Below are 18,565 nucleotides of genomic sequence, written 5' to 3' on the forward strand. Positions count from 1 at the left end.
GCAGGACCTCCCTGCTGGTGCTAGGGGTTAAGCACCACACTATAAAGCAATCCGCAGCCTCCACAGCACCGGTTCGATTCCTGGCCAGCCAGGGAGAATCCCACGTGGCGAGGCAGACCTCTCCTGTCATGCCTGCTGCTCCCCTTAGCAGCGTATTTCAGTCAGTCTGTCTGTACTGCTCCCCACTTTGTCTCTGGTGAATCCTCTCACCCCTCTGCATCTCTGGCCTGTACCCAGCTCTTGTATGCATAAATGAATAAATCTTTTTAAAAAAGATTTATTTATGCATATTGGGGTATAGGCCAGAGGTCCAGGGTGTGAGAGGATTCACCAGAGACAGAGTGGGGAGCAGAGCAGGCAGATCAACTGAATTCCACTGCTGAGGGGAACAGCGGGCAAGACAGGTCTGCTGTGCCATATGGGTCAGCTCCCTGGCCTGGGATCGAAGTTAGGCCACAATGGCTGGAGGATAGCTTGATAGTGCTCCTATCCCAGCTCTTATTTTTCACTTGTATGTTTCCTTATCCCCTGTCCTATGTGAAACTCTCTGGTTGGCCAAGAATGTGGATAGCTTGTACCTTTAGTCTGCTCTGCATGTGTGCTGCCCAGAAGGTGAGTGTTACAACTTCAGGCTAGTAGCCTTCCAAGTTTGCCTGTCACAGAGATGATCACTTATTTCAAAATTGTCATTTATGCTGTTGACACCACTGAGTGTGGTCTTTATCTAATTTCTCTAAATCATGTGTCTTTTTTATGCTGATTTCAAAGTTGCCAGTTTGCTCAGTCTGCCAAATCATCTGATTTTGGGGAGTGGGAGAGGGGGCAGAGGAGTACCAGACAAGAATGGCACAGACTTGCAATGTCACTACCCAAAATTGGGCGTTCTCAGATTATTGTATGCCTTTTATTGATTTGCAGAGTGCTAAAATAGCATTTTTTATCATTTTGTCCAACTGTGTTATTGCTTTTTTGGATGGAGAATTGTTGACTTAACTAACTTGGCGGCAGAATTCTGAGGATTTTATTTATCATCTATCTTACATCTCTGTCTTCTTGTTCCATACTTTGTATTGGTTCCAAAGGACTTAGTGGATGACAGACTTGAAATTAGAAATCTAACAATTATATTGATCTACAAGTCTTAGAATAGCAATCTCAGTACTATCACTGTATGTATGATTACTGAAACTGTATTCCGCACTTTCTTTTTTGCTGTGTTCTCCTGCCCTCCTAAATAGTTGTTTTTATTTACGTTGTCGGAGCATATAGCCATTACATGGCTATATACTTAACTGCTAGCCTTTTTGGTTCTTACGGGCAGAAGTTATTGTATTATCCTTTTATTACCATTCTGATAGCAGATGACCAGTAAGTATTTAAATTTTAATGAAATGAACCTCATAAAACGGAATAACTATGTCTTTAGTTTTTTTAAGACCTACTTTATATTAGTATATTATTTCATAAAATTTTATACTTTATATGGGCCTCCCTGGTGGTACAAGGGTTTAAAACGCAGCACTATGAAGCTGTCTGTGGCCACTGTAGCATGAGTTCGATCCCCGGCCAGGGAGTTGACCCACATAGCACAGCAGACCTCTCCTGTCTCATCTGCTGCTCCTCTCAGCAGTGTATTTCAGTCATTCCGCCTGCTGTGTTCCCCACTCTGTCTCTGGTGCATCCTCTCACCTCCCCCATTCCTCTGGCCTCTACCCCTGTTCTTGTATGCATAGATAAATAAAAATAAATCTTTTTAAAAAAAGTTTTATATTTTTATTTAATGGGTTATGGATATTTTTTAAAGACTTCGTTAAAATATACAAAAATTGATTAAAAATAACCTTTTTGAAAAATTCTCCCATGCATTGCTACATGGGAATTTTCCTTTTCTACAGAGTACTGTGCTGAAAAAAAGGATTAAGAATTTATGCACTGTAGGGCCTCCCCGGTGGCACAGCGGTTGAGCGCTGGGTTGCGAAGCTGCCCTCAGCCTCTGCGGCGCCGGTTCGATCCCTGGCTGCTCCCCGGCCACCGGAGGAGGGTCCCGCATGGCGCGCAGACCTCTCCTGCCGCCCGCTGCTCCCCTCAGCAGTGTACTTCGGTCCTTCTGCCTGCTCTGCTCCCTGCTCTGGCTCTGGTGAATTCTCTCACCCTCCCGCGCTTCTGGCTGTACCCAGTGCATGTACAAACAAAACAATCAAACAAACAAATAAAAAAATTAAAAAATTAAAAAAAAAGACATGCCTCTATTAAAAAAAAAAAGAATTTATGCACTGTAGATAAACAGTAAATAGAGCTATTAAGTAAATAATAGGTACTTTGAATGATAAATCCCGTTAGAAGTTAACATTGACTCTTTAGTAGAAAAGGCAGTATTTATTTTTCTGGGACTGGCAGTTTTAAACTGAGCACCGTTTTGGGGATAGGAAATAATGGTTGTTTGCAATTCCTCTGGTGAATCCTTTGAGTTCGGGAGGTGGTGGGGGGTTGTTGAATTAAATACTATATATGTGGTTTCTGTATTTAAAAAGGGATTTCTAACTTCTTTTCTATGACCATTGTGTTGTATAAGCAAAGGCATAACTTATTAAGGTTCTCAGTGAAGACCCTACTCTTTGCCAGAACTTTCTCCACTTTTAATAGTTTAGAGTGCTTAAATGGAATTAGACTTTTCTGTGAATGCAATCACTGTGAATAGTCCACTGCACTGTTTAGCTTTTTCTGGTATCTTTTTTTGAACCTCAAGATGGTAGTATGATAAAAGTCTTTACCAGGTGACAAAAATGCCATTAAGTGATTATGGCTTAGCAATGATTGAAGTGGGATTTGAATTCGTATCTCTTAATTCTCAGTTTAGCACTTTCCATATTCTGTTTCACAAACTCTGATTCAGGGTATTTTCTTAACTCTTTCTGAGTCTTCTTAGGACTATTTTGGCAACCACTAATTTTCTCATTCATAAAATGAGAGTTTAGTTAGATTTTCTCATGTTTTCTTAGTGATGTGAATCAGTTTTTATTTTTTTTTAAGATTTATTTATTTATGCATACAAGAGCCGTGGTACAGGCCAAAGATAGAGGTGAGAGGATTCACCAGAGACAGAGTGGGAAACAGAACAGGCAGGCAGACTGAAATACACCACTAAGGGGAGTAGCAGGCGAGACAGGAGAGGTCTGCTGCAACGTGTAGGTTTCTCGCTGGCCGGCCCGGGATCGAACTCGTGCTGCAGAGTCTGCGGATTGCTTCATAGTGTGGTGCTTAACCCCTTGCGCCAACAGGGAGGCCCCCAATGAATCAGTTTTTAGAGTATCGCTGTGTACAATAAGATCAGTCCCATAAGTGATAAAACTGTTCTTGTTAACATATTAATTATTGATTATTAGAATCCTGTTCATGGAATAAATTCATTCTTTGAGGGTTTTTTCCACTACATTGTAAATTCCAGAGGGCAATACCTCTCTTGCCTCGTTTACTATTTACTAGGTTCATAACCTACTCCAGTGCCTTGAATGTGGTAAATTGTCAATAAATATTTGTTGAAGTAATAAATGATACTGTCAGCATGGGTGGAGGCAACATAGTGTTGTAGAATGAGCATGTACATTTGTTGGTGTTATTCCTTTGTTAGATCATAGGAGGTAAATTTAGCAGTTGTTGGGATAATGTATATAAAGTACCAGACATACTGCCTTTTCACTTAAAATGTTAATTTTTTTGAGTCCCCTAGACTTTTATTTTTAACCAAGAGATTTTTATTATACACGCTGGGCACATATGGGTACTCTAGGTTTAATATTAATAACCCTTGTTATTTTTCACTTAACAGCTTTACATGTGGCACTCATAAAAGATGAGGCTGAGAACACGGAAAACTTCTCAGCAATCAAATCAAGTCCAGACACAACGCACTGCCAGAGCAAAGAGGAAATATTCAGAGGTTGATGATAGTCTACCTTCAGGAGGAGAAAAACCACCCAAGAATGAAACCGGCTTATTGTCTTCAATTAAAAAATTCATTAAAGGAAGCACACCCAAGGTAACGGTGTGCTTTTTACTTAAAGTAAAGTAACCTTTTACTTAAATTATCATTAAAAGTGAAGTTTAGGTTGTTTTCTTTGAACGTGTAAAGATGACAAATGTACTATTGCTGAGCATACTTTAAGAAAATACCTACATTTTCTGTTATTTTAGAATATTAACACGTAGAATATTTAATGACTACTGAAGAGAAGATTATTTACTCCATTTACTTAGTGTTCTCTTTTGACAGCATGGTATATAGGAAATAAAAGAAAATTGCCCTATTCATTCTTTTACTAGGGTCATTTCACTTCCATTTTTATATTTTCATTTCAAAGAAAAATTAGTTTCTTATTAATATTATTATTACATCTTCCATTCAGGGAGATGACTTCTTTTCTCAGTCTGAATGCTAACATTTGTACAGTGCAGTTTATTATTTCCTAAAGAGAAAAGAAAGCAACTAAAGAAAGAATGAACACTGACTGATGGTATAAGTTCCAGATTCATACTCTGGACCAAATTGAGTGACCTGAGGAAAGTCATTTATCCTGCCAAGCCTTAGGAAGACAGTAAAATAGGGTAGTGCTGTCTACTTGATCTGTCTTAGAGTTTTCTGATTAAATGGCAAGTGCAGGGAGAGCTTTTTGAGAAACTTTAATAATGCATTCTATAAATAGTGATGTTATTGTATGTAAATTTTATGACTGTTTACAATGTGTGTTTCTAGGAATTATTTTATTTTTTAAAGATTTATTTATTAATGCATACAAGAACTGAGGTACAGGCCAGAGGTGGAGGGGATAAGAGGATTCACCAGAGACAGAGTAGGGAACAGAGCAGGCAGATTGACTGAGATTCACTGCTGAGGAGGGCAGCAGGTGAGACAGGAGAAGTCTGTTGAGCCATGTGGGTAGCTCCCTGGCCAGGGATCAAACTCATGCTGCAGTGGCTGCGGATAGCTTCATAGTGCTACGACTTAACCCCTTGCGCCACCATGGAGATCCATGTATTGTCGATCTTTTATAAAGTTTAGCCTTTTTACAAGTGTGAGGTGATATGTCATTTTTTTGTTTGTTTGGTTGGCTTTGGTTTTCCTTATGATTAATGAGATTGAGTGTCTTTTCATGTGCTTGTTGGTCATGTGTGGATCTTTTGTGAGTTATCAACTCAAACTTTTCCCCATTTGGTGGATGACTGCTCCTGTGATTTCATCAGCAGTCCCTATTGAATAAGTGGCTCTTAAACCTTTAGATCTCAGTCTCCTGTTTCTTTTTATTGGTTGTTGGAAACCAAAAGAACATTTCTTTTTATGGCTTATATCTGTCAATATATATCTCATTGGATATTAAAAATGAAGAGTTTTAGAAATAACATTTATAATTAGGATTATAAACCTAAAACATGTTAATATAAGTAACATAACTATTTTCTGGAGACAAACAACAAAAGTCAGAATCATGACATTTATAATTTTGTAAATCTAATGGTGCCTTAACAGAAGGTAGTTTGTTACCACTGAAGCATATAAAGGAAAATATACTCAAATGTATTTAGTAAAGAAACTGCAGTTTGGGCCTACCGTGGTGGCGCAGCGGTTGAGCGCTGGGTTGCAAGGCTGCCCGCAGCCTATGCAGCGCCAGTTCAGTCCCCGGCCACCGGCGAGGGTCCCACAAAAAAAAAAGAAAAAAGAAAAGAAACTGCATTTTAATGTCTTTTTTAGAAAACTGGATATTGTGTTGAATACTATACCAAAAATAGACAAGTAGTATAATTTCTTATTGAAGATTAAATTTGAAGGGACTGTACTGATCTTTTTGTTGGTCTGTCTCTCACTTGGAATGGAATTTTAGCCTATCTAAGAATTCGTAATTTTATGCACTGTTTATTTGGAAAATTTTGGCTCAGTGAATTATGCAGATCTTCTGCATGTATTCACATTGACATTTCGTTAGTCAATATTAAAATATTACAGTTGTGAGCGTGCCCACTGTTCTCAACAAAACAATCTAAGTTCACTTGTCAGAAAATATCTACTTCAAGTGAAAAATAGAATCCACAGAAAAAGTGGTCTAATTGAGCTAGCAACTCATGCACATGCTTTTATTCCTTCAAGACAATTATGGGGGCCTCCTGATGCCGTAAGGGGTTGGGATGCAGCACTTTGAAGCTGTCCATAGCCATTGCACGCTGGTTCAATCCCAGGCCAGGGAGCTACCCACATGACTCAGCAGACCTCTCCTGTCTCGCCCACTGCTCCCTGAGCAGTGTATTTCAGTCGATCTGCCTGTTCTGCTCCCCACTCTCTCTGGTGAATCCTCACACTCCCTACCCCTATATCTCTGGCCTGCACCTGAGCTCTTGTATATATAAATAAATAAATATTTGGGGGGAAAAAAAGATAGTTGTGGAAGCACAAGTTGAGCGGTAGAAGTGCTTTGTGTATACTTTCCATCTTGTCATACAGAACATTAGCACATATTTACAGGTTGGAATTTAAATTTTCAGCTTCATCAAGGACATTCTTAAATAGATTGGCCCACCCCCAGCAAGTGCATGGCAGTAAAGAAAATAGTAACTAGTGGGTGTCAGTGCCTTGATTTAGGCTGAGGTTGTACTTAGTTACATCCACCACTGCTTTTTGCAAATGTCAACACAAGCTATTCCAGGATAAACTGTGAGATGCAAAAAAATAAAAGCTCACTACTTGTTTTTCCTTTCCTTTTTTTTTTTTTTTAAATATTTATTTAAACAAGAACCGGGGTACAGGCCAGATATACAGGAGGGTGAGAGGTACTCACCAGAGACAGAGCGGGGAACAGAACAGGCAGGCAGACTGACAAAATGCTGCTGAGGAGAGCTGTGGGCAAGACAGGAGAGGTCTGCCACGCCAAGTGGGTTGCTCTGCTGCTGGTGGGATCGAACCAGCACTGCAGAGGCTGTGGACAGCTTCACAGCGCTACGCTCAACCACCTGCGCCACCAGGGAGGCCCCTACTTGTTTTTATTACCTTGCATTCATACTAAATATATTTGATAATTAGTTGATGCTACTAACAAAAACAATCAAAATAGCAAGACCAGCCACATCTGTGAAGCAGAAAAGTTCAATTGTGAAGACTAGATATTGGCTAATTTTCTGTATTTTTGGGTATGTTTTAAATCAGTGAGTTACTTTATCATTGGAAAGTAGAAGTGCCTGTTTCTTTTATTCACTTTTTATTCAGCAAACTTACAGTACTACCTTTTGTGCACGAATATATTATTATATGTCTCAGATACTTCTCAGATACTGTGTACACTTTTCAGTCAGTATAATATGAGACCTTATTATTTTTTTTAATGGGATACCACTGAGAATGATACCTTAATCTTTAAGGCACTTCACTGGCATTTTTTTTGAAGTAAAGAGTTTTTGACTTTTTAAAAACTTCTTTGTACAATAAAATGTTAAATTCCTTTTTAAAAAATTGCTGATCTCCAAAAAATTGCTGAATATACAACTAAATTGGTCCCATAATTGTACTTAAATGTGTTCTAATACATAGGAAACATAAAATGTTTTATGCAGACAAAGGGAAAATATGTTTATTATGGATTCTTTTTTTTTTTTTTTTTAAGATTTATTTTTTATGAATACAAGAGCTAGGGTTCAGGCCTGAAGTGCGGAGGGTGAGAGGATTCACCAGAGACAGAGTGGGGAACAGAACAGGCAGACTGACTGAAATACACTGCTGAGGGGAGCAGCGGGCAAGTCAGGAGAGGTCTGCTGTGCCATGTGGGTTGCTCTCTGGCTGGCAGGGAATCGAACTCAGGCTGCAGTGGCTGCAGATTGCTTCATAGGTTATGTCTTAACCCTTGTGCCACCAAGGAGGCCCTATAGATTCATTTCTAATTTAAATTTTCATCTAGTTTTTGGAGTAGATTTGTTCCTTTATGAATCAGAATTCTGGTGTCAGTTTCTTTTCATCAGTGCTTCAGCCGATTAAAATCAAACCTAATCTTTTTAATCCTATGATTCAATTCATTATTCACAGTAGTAAAGTCACAAATTTTCTTTGTAACTATTTTAAAACTATATCTAAAACAACTATATCCAAAACAACTGTTTTAGATAAAATTTTAAAAGGCAAATTTAATATTATTGCAAAGCAAAACGTCAGAACGGTAGTATTTCCCCACGTAGCTAGAAAAACTTGCGATTTCAAAATAATTTACTGCTTCATAATGAAACTACAGAGATTATAACAGTTGTAACTGTTGTTGATAGCTACTGAGTACATAAATAGTGAACAAAAAGGTCTTTTATATTTAATAATATATTTGCCTTTGTGGTGTTCATTTCTTACTATAGATTTAAAATTCCATCTGGTTATTTTATGCCTAAACAAATACATTTACTATTTCTTCTGCAGATCCTGTAGAAATAGTTTGTCAAGTTCAAAATGTCTAAATAAGTTAAAAGAAACTTTGTTCTAGGTCTCTGACCAATTTTCTAAACAGTTTTAGAGTAATGTGTTCTGAGCCTGTAGTCATTACATACTGTCTTAATCCTCATTTGTTTTAGTTAAATAGATTCTATCTATGTTTGGTATGTTTAAAGCTTTTTCTCCATCCTCATGTCTATAGTCATTTTTGCTGTCTGAAGCTCATCTCATTTTCTAGTAGATGCCACAGAAGGCACTCATGGAAACAATATCCTGTAGTCTTTGTATTTTTCTAATGCCTTTTATGCTTGAACGTCAGTTTTGTTGCACTTCTCTTTATTAAGTGAATTAATTTTACCTTGTTCTGCAGAGGACATTTTCTTTAAATTTTATTAAAACATGTCTTTGTATTTGTGTTTGGAGGTGAGCTGTTTTAAACTGTGCTATTTCAATATGTAATTTCAAATTTGGGGAAAATTTCTGATATTTTTTCTTGTTGCCATTTGCTTTGGTTTCCTTCTTCAATGACTATTTTCTGTCCCTTGGATCTTTGTCTTTTTTTTTTTTTGGTCTAACATTTGTCACATTTGGATTTATTATTTTTTTCCTTTCATTTTACCTTCTATTTATTTCTCTTAATGATAGAATCTATTCTGACTGGGCCTCCCTGGTGGCAAAAGGGGTTAAGACGCAACCTATGAAGCTGTCTGCAGCCTCTGCAGCATAATTTCGATCCCCTGGCCGGCCGGGGAGCTACCTACATCGCTCAGCAGACCTCTCCTGACTCGCCCGCTGCTCCCCTCAGCAGCGTACTTTGGTCAATCTGCCTGTTCTGTTCCCCACTCTGTCTCTGGTGAATGCTCTCACCCCACCCCACACACACACACCTGTGGCCTGTACCTCAGTTCTTGTATGCATAAATAAATAAATAAATCTTTTTAAAAAATTTTTAAAAAACAATCTATTCTGACTGCTCACTTTTATATTTATTCGAGTTGTCTTTATTTCTGAAATGATTTCTTGTATTGTTTCTAATTATTTTGTGCTATCTTTTCATTTCTGATGTTTTCTAATTCATAGATCTCATTATGTTCTTATTGGTGTCTTTTGAAATAAGTTATAATTTGATCTGTTCTGCATGTTTTCTGACATGCTTTATCTGTAGAGGTGTTATTCATTGTGTGTTTGATTACTACAATTTTGTGTGGGATTTGACATTTATACTTTCTTGATACTCTACGTGAGAGTAGTTTTTTTAAAGTTTTGGAAAGTTGTGTGGTTTTTTATTAACTAGCTTTGTTGTTTTGGTGTGGCATTCAAAGAGACAGTGATTGCCCTTTTTTTAAAGATTTATTTTACTTGTTTATGCATACAAGGACTGGGGTGTAGGCCAGAGGTGTGGGGGGTGAGCGGATTCACCAGACACAGAGTGGGTACAGAACAGGCAGATTGACAGAAATACACTGTTGAGGGGAGCAGCGGGCAAGACAGGAAAGGTCTGCTGTGCTATGTGGGTCACCTTCCTGGCCAGGGATCGAACTTGTGCTACAGTGGCTGCAGATTTCTTCATAAACTGAGACTTATCCCCTTGCACCTCCAGGGAAGCCCCTGTGCTATGATTCTTTGAGGAATCATCAAATTAGAGAAATTGCTGAATAAAGTAAAATTCTGCATTGAATAATACTTTCTGTATTGCCGTTTTTCTATTTTGTTCCAGATAGGAAATTTAATTTTGACCATTTATAACAACAGGATTAGTTTTAAAAATTGCAGAAATAGGGCCTCCCTGGTGGCGCAAGGGTAAGTTAAGCACCTCACTATGAAGCAATCCGCAGCCACTGCAGCACAAGTTCAGTTCCTGGCTGGCCAGGGAGCAACCCACATGGCTCAGCAGACCTCTCCTATTGAGCCCGCTGCTCCCCTCAGCAGGGTATTTCAGTCGGTCTGCCTGTTCTGTTCTTCACTCTGTCTCTGGTGAATCCTCTCACCCCCAGCTCTTGTATGCATAAATAAAATAAATAATAAATAAATATTTAAAAATATATATCAGAAATAGTAAAGCAGTATCCAACCTTTTTTTTTTTTTTTAAAGATTTATTTATTTATGCATTCAAGAACTGGGGTACAGGCCAGAGGTGCAGGGGTGAGGGGATTCACCAGAGACAGTAGGTAATAGAATGGGCAGACTGACTGAAATATACTGCTGGCAAGACAGGAGAGGCCTGTTGTGCCATGTGGGTAGCTCCCTAGCCAGCTGGGGGTCAAACTGGTACTGCAGAGGCTGTGGATAACTCACAGTGCTGTGCTTAACCCCTTGTGCCACCAGGGAGGCCCAATATTCAACCTTTTGAAAATGCATAGTGGCATATTACATTATTTGCTGTTGGTGTGAAAACATCAAATACAAAAAGAAGTTAGTTCTGTTGGATAGGAATGTTATATATAATGTGTATGAGATATATATTATAGATTCAGAAATCTAATTCTTAAGAGATTTCAGGCACTCATTGAAATAGCAAGGAATTTATATGTCAGCATTACTGTAATGTAAGAAAATCACACTTGTGGCAGATGGCTTCAGAAAAATTTTGCAAATGAAAAGAATAGCTATAAATGGAGAAAAATTAATAAAGCTATTGCTTGTTTACTGTATTAATCATTAATACTGAAAAGTAATATAACCTGATTCATGTGACTTTGACCTATATTAAAAAAACCGCACACGTGACTGGGCCTCCCTGTGGCACAAGGGGTTAAGATGCAACCTATAAAGCTATATGCAGCCACTGCATCACAAATTCGATCCCCGCCCAGGGAGCTACCCACATGGCGCAGCAAGCCTCTCCTGACTTGCCCACTGCTCCCCTCAGCAGTGGGTGTATTTCAGTCAGTCTGCCTGTTCTGTTCCCCATTCTGTTTGTGGTGAATCCTCTCACCACCACCTCCCCCCACCTCTGGCCTGTACCTCAGTTCTTGTAGGCATAAATTAATCTTTTAAAAAAAATGACTTTGTTAAGGAGTAGACTCTTTAGTTGTGACTTGGACACAGAAGGAAATGAGGTTGGCATTGGAGGATGGCAATTTTGGGCATATTATTTGGTGGCATATTTGGTATTATGTGCTATGACAACAAATTCCAATGGGATTCTCTTGTATATCCTAATAGCTCAAGAAAACAATGTGTTCTTTAGGACATTTTTAAGGATAATGGGAAATTGCTGAATATCCAGAGCCCACTGTACAATTCAGTATTTTGATAGCATGAAAACTTTAATAGACCCTAGGGAAAGGATTTGAATTATGAGGATTTTTAATTGTATTCGTGTATTGAAATTCCATCAGTGCATGCTGCCTATAACATTATCCATTTTTTTTGTGTTTTGTACTGCTGTTGGATATTAATTCCATTTAGTTTCTCCTAAAAGTGAAAAGCATTTACCGAAGTATAACCTATAAGGTAGAGTGACTGCTCAGTGCCTGTTTTTTCCTCTTGTTATCTTTTAAGGAAGAAAGAGAAAATCCTTCAAAACGGAGTAGAATTGAACGTGATATAGACAATAATTTGATCACATCAACACCAAGAGTAGGAGAAAAACCTAACAAACAGATATCTCGAGTAAGACGGAAAAGTCAAGTAAATGGAGGTTTGTTAACATTTAGATACTGTTTTATAAGGTTTGAGCAGAAGTCTCACCTGATATATTTCTTTCTTAAAAAATGAACAATTTCTGCCTAATTTTTATACTCTCCTTTATATTAAACATTAGTAGCATGAAGTAAAATAAAAATTTGCCTTCCTAATATAAATCTACTTGCATAAAAATGACAAGTAAATGAAGTAGCTAGCTTTCTGCTATTTAGCATGAAAATGTATATGGATCTAATTTTTTTTTTACCTCAGACTCATTTCTTAAAGCAGTAATAACTGTGACCTGATTTAATGGAAGTATGTACAAAGAATTTGCTTCTGGATCATGGAATTTCAGAGCTGAAAGGGTCTTGAATTCCTAAGCCCAGTGGTTCTTAACTAGGAATGGTTTTATACTCTGGGGGACATTTGTCAATATAATTTATGTGAGGGGAGATGGGGATGAGTGGGCTACTCGCACCTAATGGATAGAGTTCAGGAATGTTGCTAAGCATCCTGCAATGCATAGATAGGACTGCCCACAACAAATAATTATCTATCCCAAATGTCAGTAGTATTGATAATGGTAAACCCTGTGTTAGGTCAATACCTTATCAAATTTTGAGAAACTTCTAAGGCAAAAAAGGAGAAAAACAAGGACAAGCAGAGAAAGCTATAAGTAATAACTTTATAGCATAGAGAACTACGAACTGCTTATTCTTCCTAAACACTCTGAAATGGTGTCCTGATCTACATAAATGATTTTTGCAACTGCTACACAGCCTTCTGCTTCAATAGAGCTATGTTACCTCTATTTACTTAGCTTTTAGTCATTAGAAATAGATTCCATAATAGGTTTTATAAAGTGGGCAGCATCTGAAAATGTAAAAAAAAGACAAAATGTGGCATTTGTATTTTTGATATTTTAACTTGGGTGCTTTACTTATGAAGAATTAATTTCATTTTCTATGTATGTATAATATATAATCCTAGATGTAAATTACTTGGAAAAAACTCAATAAAATTTAGCATTTATGAAGCATTATAAAGAAATTTATAAAGGTCATTTGATTTACAGTGATTTACCTCAGCTCTCTTTCTTAACATTAATGTTAGTAAGTTCTCATGAAATATTTTTTATAATTAAGTTTAGAACATGTTTCTTGACAGTCATATTTTCTAGATGACAGCTTTTTCTCTCTGATTTCTTAGAAGCTGGTAGTTACGAAATGACGAATCAACATGTAAAACAAAATGGGAAATTAGAAGATAATCCTTCCTCTGGCAGTCCTCCAAGGACTACATTGTTGGGGACTATATTTTCTCCTGTTTTCAACTTTTTTTCACCAGCAAATAAAAATGGTAAGTATAAACCACTAGCCATAATTTGGTTTAAAAAACTAATAGGTATTCTAGTTTTGTATATGATTTGATAGATTTCACTGGCATGTTTTGCCAGTGTCTTATGTTTATATTCAGCTTCATTAAAAATGCATAGCTTGGAAAAGCTTTTTTTATTTATTTCAGGGGGCTGAAATATATAACAGGTTATGATTAATTCTACTGAGTGAATAATTTTGATAAAGTTTGAACTAGAGGGACAGGTTTTTTCCTTTTCTGTCTTGGTATGGCTTCTGTAATCCTTAGAAGCCAGAAATATTTTCAGTATTCTCAATCAATAAAATGGAGCTTGATGAATATTTTAAGTGAACTGAAATGAACTGAAACTGGTTGTTTTTTTTTTTAACGCACTTACTCTTTGTTATCATTTATTTGATGCTCTTCTGCCCCACCCCCCACTTTCAGTTTAGACAAATACTGAAATTACTAATTCAGATGACTTGAAGAATCAAAATTAGCTTTCTTCTGTGTATTTTATTAAAGATTTAGCCAGTGTTCTAGCTGATGATTAATATCTAATTTCATATATAATAATTTAGTCAGTTACTTGAGTGCAATATTGCATCTGCAATGATGGTGATAAAGTATTGGGCACATTGAAAACAGCCATTGAGTGCTTAAGGTCTGATTACTTAAATCCTTGTTTTTATTATGTGTCTGGATGATCGTGTAATTTTTTTATATTCTTTTTTTTGGATTTTTTTTTTTGAAGATTTATTTATTTATATAAGCACTGGGTACAGTCAGAAACGCGGGGGCCTCCCCAGTGGCGCAGCGGTTGAGCGCTGGGTTGCAAAGCTGCCGGCGACCTCTGCGGCGCCGGTTCGATCCCCGGCTGCTCCTCGGCCACCGAAGGAGGGTCCCACATGGCGCGCAGACCTCTCCTGCCGCCCGCTGCTCCCCTCAGCAGTGTACTTCGGTCTTTCTGCCTGCTCTGCTCCCCGCTCTGGCTCTGGTGAATTCTCTCACCCTCCCGCGCTTCTGACTGTACCCAGTGCATGTATAAACAAAAACGAACGAACAAACAAACAAATAAATAAATAAAAACATGCCTCTAAAAAAAAAAAAAAAAAAAAAAAAAAAAGAAACGCGGGAGGGTAAGAGAACTCACCAGAGCCAGAGCGGGGAATAGAACAGACAGACTGATGAAATACACTGCTGAGGGGAGCAGCGGATGTGGGAGGAGAGGTCTGTCGGCACCATGTGGGACCCTCGCCGGTTACCCGGGATTGAACCTGTGCTGCAGAGGCTGCGTGCAGCTTTGCAGCCCAGTGCTCAACCGCTGTGCCACTGGGGAGGCCCAGTGTAATTTTTTTTTAAAGATTTATTTATTTATGCATATAAGATCTGGGGTGTAGGCCACGGGTGCAGGAGGGTGAGAGGAGTCATCAGAGATAGAGTGGAGCTGGACAGGATTTATTGAAATAAACTGCTGCAGGGAACAGTGGGCGAGACAGGGGAGTCTGCTGTGCCATGTGGGTTAGTTTCCTGGCTGGCCAGGCTGGGGATCGAACACATGCTGCAGTGGCTGCCAGTAGCTTCATAGTGCAGAGATTTAACCCTTGTACCACCAGGGAGGCCCTGATAGTGTAATTTTTAAAAGGCATAATGGTGCACTGTAAAATCAAGGTGTGTTGGGGCAAGAATAATGCATAGCAGCACATTGAAGGATTATGAAGCAAAACAAAAACTACCTTTAGCTTTGTTTAACCTTGTATTTCCTAGACATTTACCAAGAATGCTTTTCTGTGGAACATCTGTTAATATCTTATGAACCAAGTGCCCCATATAACATCTTTGGAAATGCTGTTGTAATAAATGAATAGACTTTGGAGTTAATTAAAATTATTATTTTTTTTAAAGATTTATGTATTTTATGCATACAAGAGCTGGGGTACAGGCTGGAGATGCGGGGGGTGAGAAGATTCACCAGAGACAGAGTGGGGAACAAAACAGGCAGACTGACTGAAAAACACTGCTGAGGGGAACAGTGGGAGAGTCAGGAGAGGTCTGCTGTGCCATGTGGGTTGCTCCCTGGCCAGCCGGGGATCGAACTCATGGTGCAGAGGCTGCAAACAGCTTCATAGTTTGTGCCACCAAGGAAGCCCCTTATTAAATTATTTTAATAAGCTAGCCACACTTTAGCCTTGTTACCTTCTATATGTTTTTTTAAATTCTTAGGCCTCTTAATCCATGAAAGAAAATATATTTATCATTTTGAGGGGTGATTTGAAGATTTCTGTTTATTCAGAAAATATCAATCATCTACTGTTTTCCAAATATTTTATCAGTCCCTGAAAATTCAGAGATGATTTACCCATGGGCCTGGCTCTCAAAGAACTTAGATTTTATAAGAAGGAGAGATGTGTGAATAAGCTTAGTAAATTTTTATGGCTGTGTTGATGAAATTATGATGCCCAATTATTCAAAGAATGGCATGGTCCTGTATTCTGGGTGGCAGCCCACAAATGACTTCATAGGAAAACTGAGTCTTGAAAGGTGATAAAGGCCATTCCAGGTAGACAAAGCAACATGAGCAAAAATGTAGTGTGTTTGAAAATCCAAAATTAGTTTGCTACACGTAGAGTATTGGACTTGAGGAATATACAGGAAGGGATAAGAACCAAGAGAAGAAGCCAAGAGAGATTTTGTGTCTAGAAGCCAAAGGAAGAGAGAACTTTAAAACCAGGGTCAAATAATTATAAAGATAGAACTTAGCATGGAAAAGTAATTAGTTTCTTTTGCAAAAACAGATTGGAAGCTTAATAACCTCAGGTTAAAGGAGTGAAGTGGAGAATAAGAAAAGAAGCAGCGAATGTGGATTGCTGTTACGAGTAATGACTATGAATATGAAAGAAACTGGAGAAATCACAAAATCTCAAGGGATAGTTTGTGAATCAAGCATGTTTTAAGTGTCAGGGAAGGATCTAATAGGAATGGTTGAAATATTGGGAAAAGAGTAACTAAGAAAGACAGATTGTAGCATCTACTACAGAGATGGGACAATAGAATAGGTAAAAGGACTAGAATGAAACAGGGAGAAAAAAGTCCTTTTTTCTTCTGTTGCTGAAAGAAAGAAACCGTGAAGGTGTATGCAGAAATAGATGTTTGGGCAGAAGTTGTTGGTGTTGTAGGCTTTTTTTTTTTTTTTTTTTTTTTGAAAGATGGAGTCATGCTGAGATAGTCTGACAGGGATTGATAACGGTGAAGGTTTAGAATGTTTGTTCTTGGGAATAGTTAAAAGACGCTGATTGAGACAAACATGCTGAGCACTGTGATGAATGCCTAGGTAAAATTAGAAATTAGAAGTAGTGTTTAGAGTACAACGTGTCTTTATAATTGTATTGTTTCCTTTAGTAGCCTAGGACTGGTGCTAAGAGGCCTGTTAGATTGTTTTCTGTGATGGATGACAATGGAAAGGGAAGGGAGCAAGGACAGTGAGGCTGTTGGCTTGAAACTTGTTTAAATGATACACCATGAAGTAACTACATGAGTGGGATGGGGAATGTATTTAGATTTGAGGGATATATTTGGAAAACAGAAACTGACAAACTTGAAGATCATATGTATGTGATATAAGATAGATAATTGGAAGGCTAGGAGGTTGTGGTAAGGGATTAATATATTTGAATTTTAGGTCTCAGAGGTAGAGTTTCTTAGTTTTAATGTCCAGATAATGGCCATGATAACGATTGCTAAAGTGCAGTATGAATGGAGATAAATAGCATAGTAGGAACAGATAAATGAATTCTAATTCAGCCTGTTGAGTACAGGAGAATAAAGAGTGTTGAAGAAATGTGGTCTCTCTGGTGGCCTAGGGGTAAAGTCTTCGTACTGTCGCCTCTAAGGCCTGAGAGCAATCCCTGGCCAGGGAGCTAACCCACATATGGCACAGTAGACCTACCGTGTCTTGCCTGCTGCTCCCCAGTCCATCTCTGGTGAATCCTCTCACCGCCTGCACCTCAGGCTACATCCCACTTCTTCTACGTAGACTCAATAAATGGCAACTATCTTTTTTTTTTTTTTAAGTGTTGAGGAAATGGTATCAAGAAGAGTTATCTTTAGAAAGAGGTTACATTTAAAGCAATGAGAGAGAAAAGGAATACTCTTGAGAGTTTGGAAGTTGACTTTATTGTTGAAAATTTAGAGGATTCTATAAAGAAATGACAGAGTTGGAGTCATTCCTGAGTGCAGAATTGGACATAATAATGTGATAGAAACAGATAATTCTGTCTCCAAATTAAAAGATTCTCATGATTAGGGAAAGGGTTAGCTGGTTCTTGGATAAACTGCCTTTAATCTAAAAATTCCAGCAAGCCACAATGGCTAGAATGCTTAGTACTAGAAGAATCAGAAGCTTTTGGGGACTAATGAATATATATATATATATAGAGAGAGAGAGAGAGAGAGAGAGAGAGGTCAGATTTTTATTACCACTGAGACATATAAGACATGTAAGAAGAAATTGTGTTGCATCATACTTAAAAGAGGAAATAAAACTGAAGATGACCATTTTTTTTCTCAGAGAGAAAATCTTAGAATATATCTGAGGGACACCTCAGATATTGTGGGTTCAGTTTCAGGTGACCACAAGAAATTGAATGTTGTGATGAGTCACATGATCATTTAAAATTTCCCAGGGCATATAAAAGTTATGTTCACATTACATTGCACTACATATTTCAAATTTGCTGACAGACTAGATTGGGGAGGGGGGGGGCTAGGGTGTTAATAGTGCAGTATATAAGTATGTGTGTGTATCAACAGTTGTCCAGATACTATTCATAATGTATGTAAATTATATCACAGTAAATTTTGACTATCAGTGGGTGTTTCTAAACTAGTTACATACTTGAATAATTTAAAAAACCTTTGTTCACAAATACTGCTCTTGTTCCTCATTGTTTGAAATGTCAGAAAAGAGTTCACTAAATTGTGGTATCCTCAGTTTTGTTCTGTTGTACTTAATTTTTCTAAATCAGTTTTTATATTTTTTAATTGAAATATACTTGACATTTAACTTTGTGTAAATTTAAGATGTACAGCATAGATTAGATATATCTATATATTGTAATACAATTGCCATTGTA

At 37.8% G+C, this 18,565-nt stretch overlaps 1 protein-coding gene across 4 annotated transcripts in view; it reads left to right on the forward strand.

Moving 5' to 3' along the window:
- CTDSPL2 (CTD small phosphatase like 2) overlaps window positions 1-18,565 on the forward strand; it is a 60,550-nt gene that overhangs the window by 17,729 nt on the left and 24,256 nt on the right. For all 4 annotated transcript variants that reach the window (XM_037502387.2, XM_037502388.2, XM_054701144.1 and 1 more), the window contains exons 2-4: window positions 3,827-4,036; window positions 11,952-12,090; window positions 13,287-13,436. In XM_037502387.2, coding sequence (XP_037358284.1) covers window positions 3,851-4,036; window positions 11,952-12,090; window positions 13,287-13,436 — 475 coding nt within the window. In that variant the 5' untranslated portion in view covers window positions 3,827-3,850. The remainder of the gene's footprint in view (window positions 1-3,826; window positions 4,037-11,951; window positions 12,091-13,286; window positions 13,437-18,565) is intronic.

Source organism: Talpa occidentalis, unplaced genomic scaffold (genome assembly GCF_014898055.3).
Source record: "Talpa occidentalis isolate TD23 unplaced genomic scaffold, MPIMG_talOcc4v2.1 talOcc4.11, whole genome shotgun sequence".
In the NCBI taxonomy this organism is placed as follows: Eukaryota; Metazoa; Chordata; class Mammalia; order Eulipotyphla; family Talpidae; genus Talpa; species Talpa occidentalis.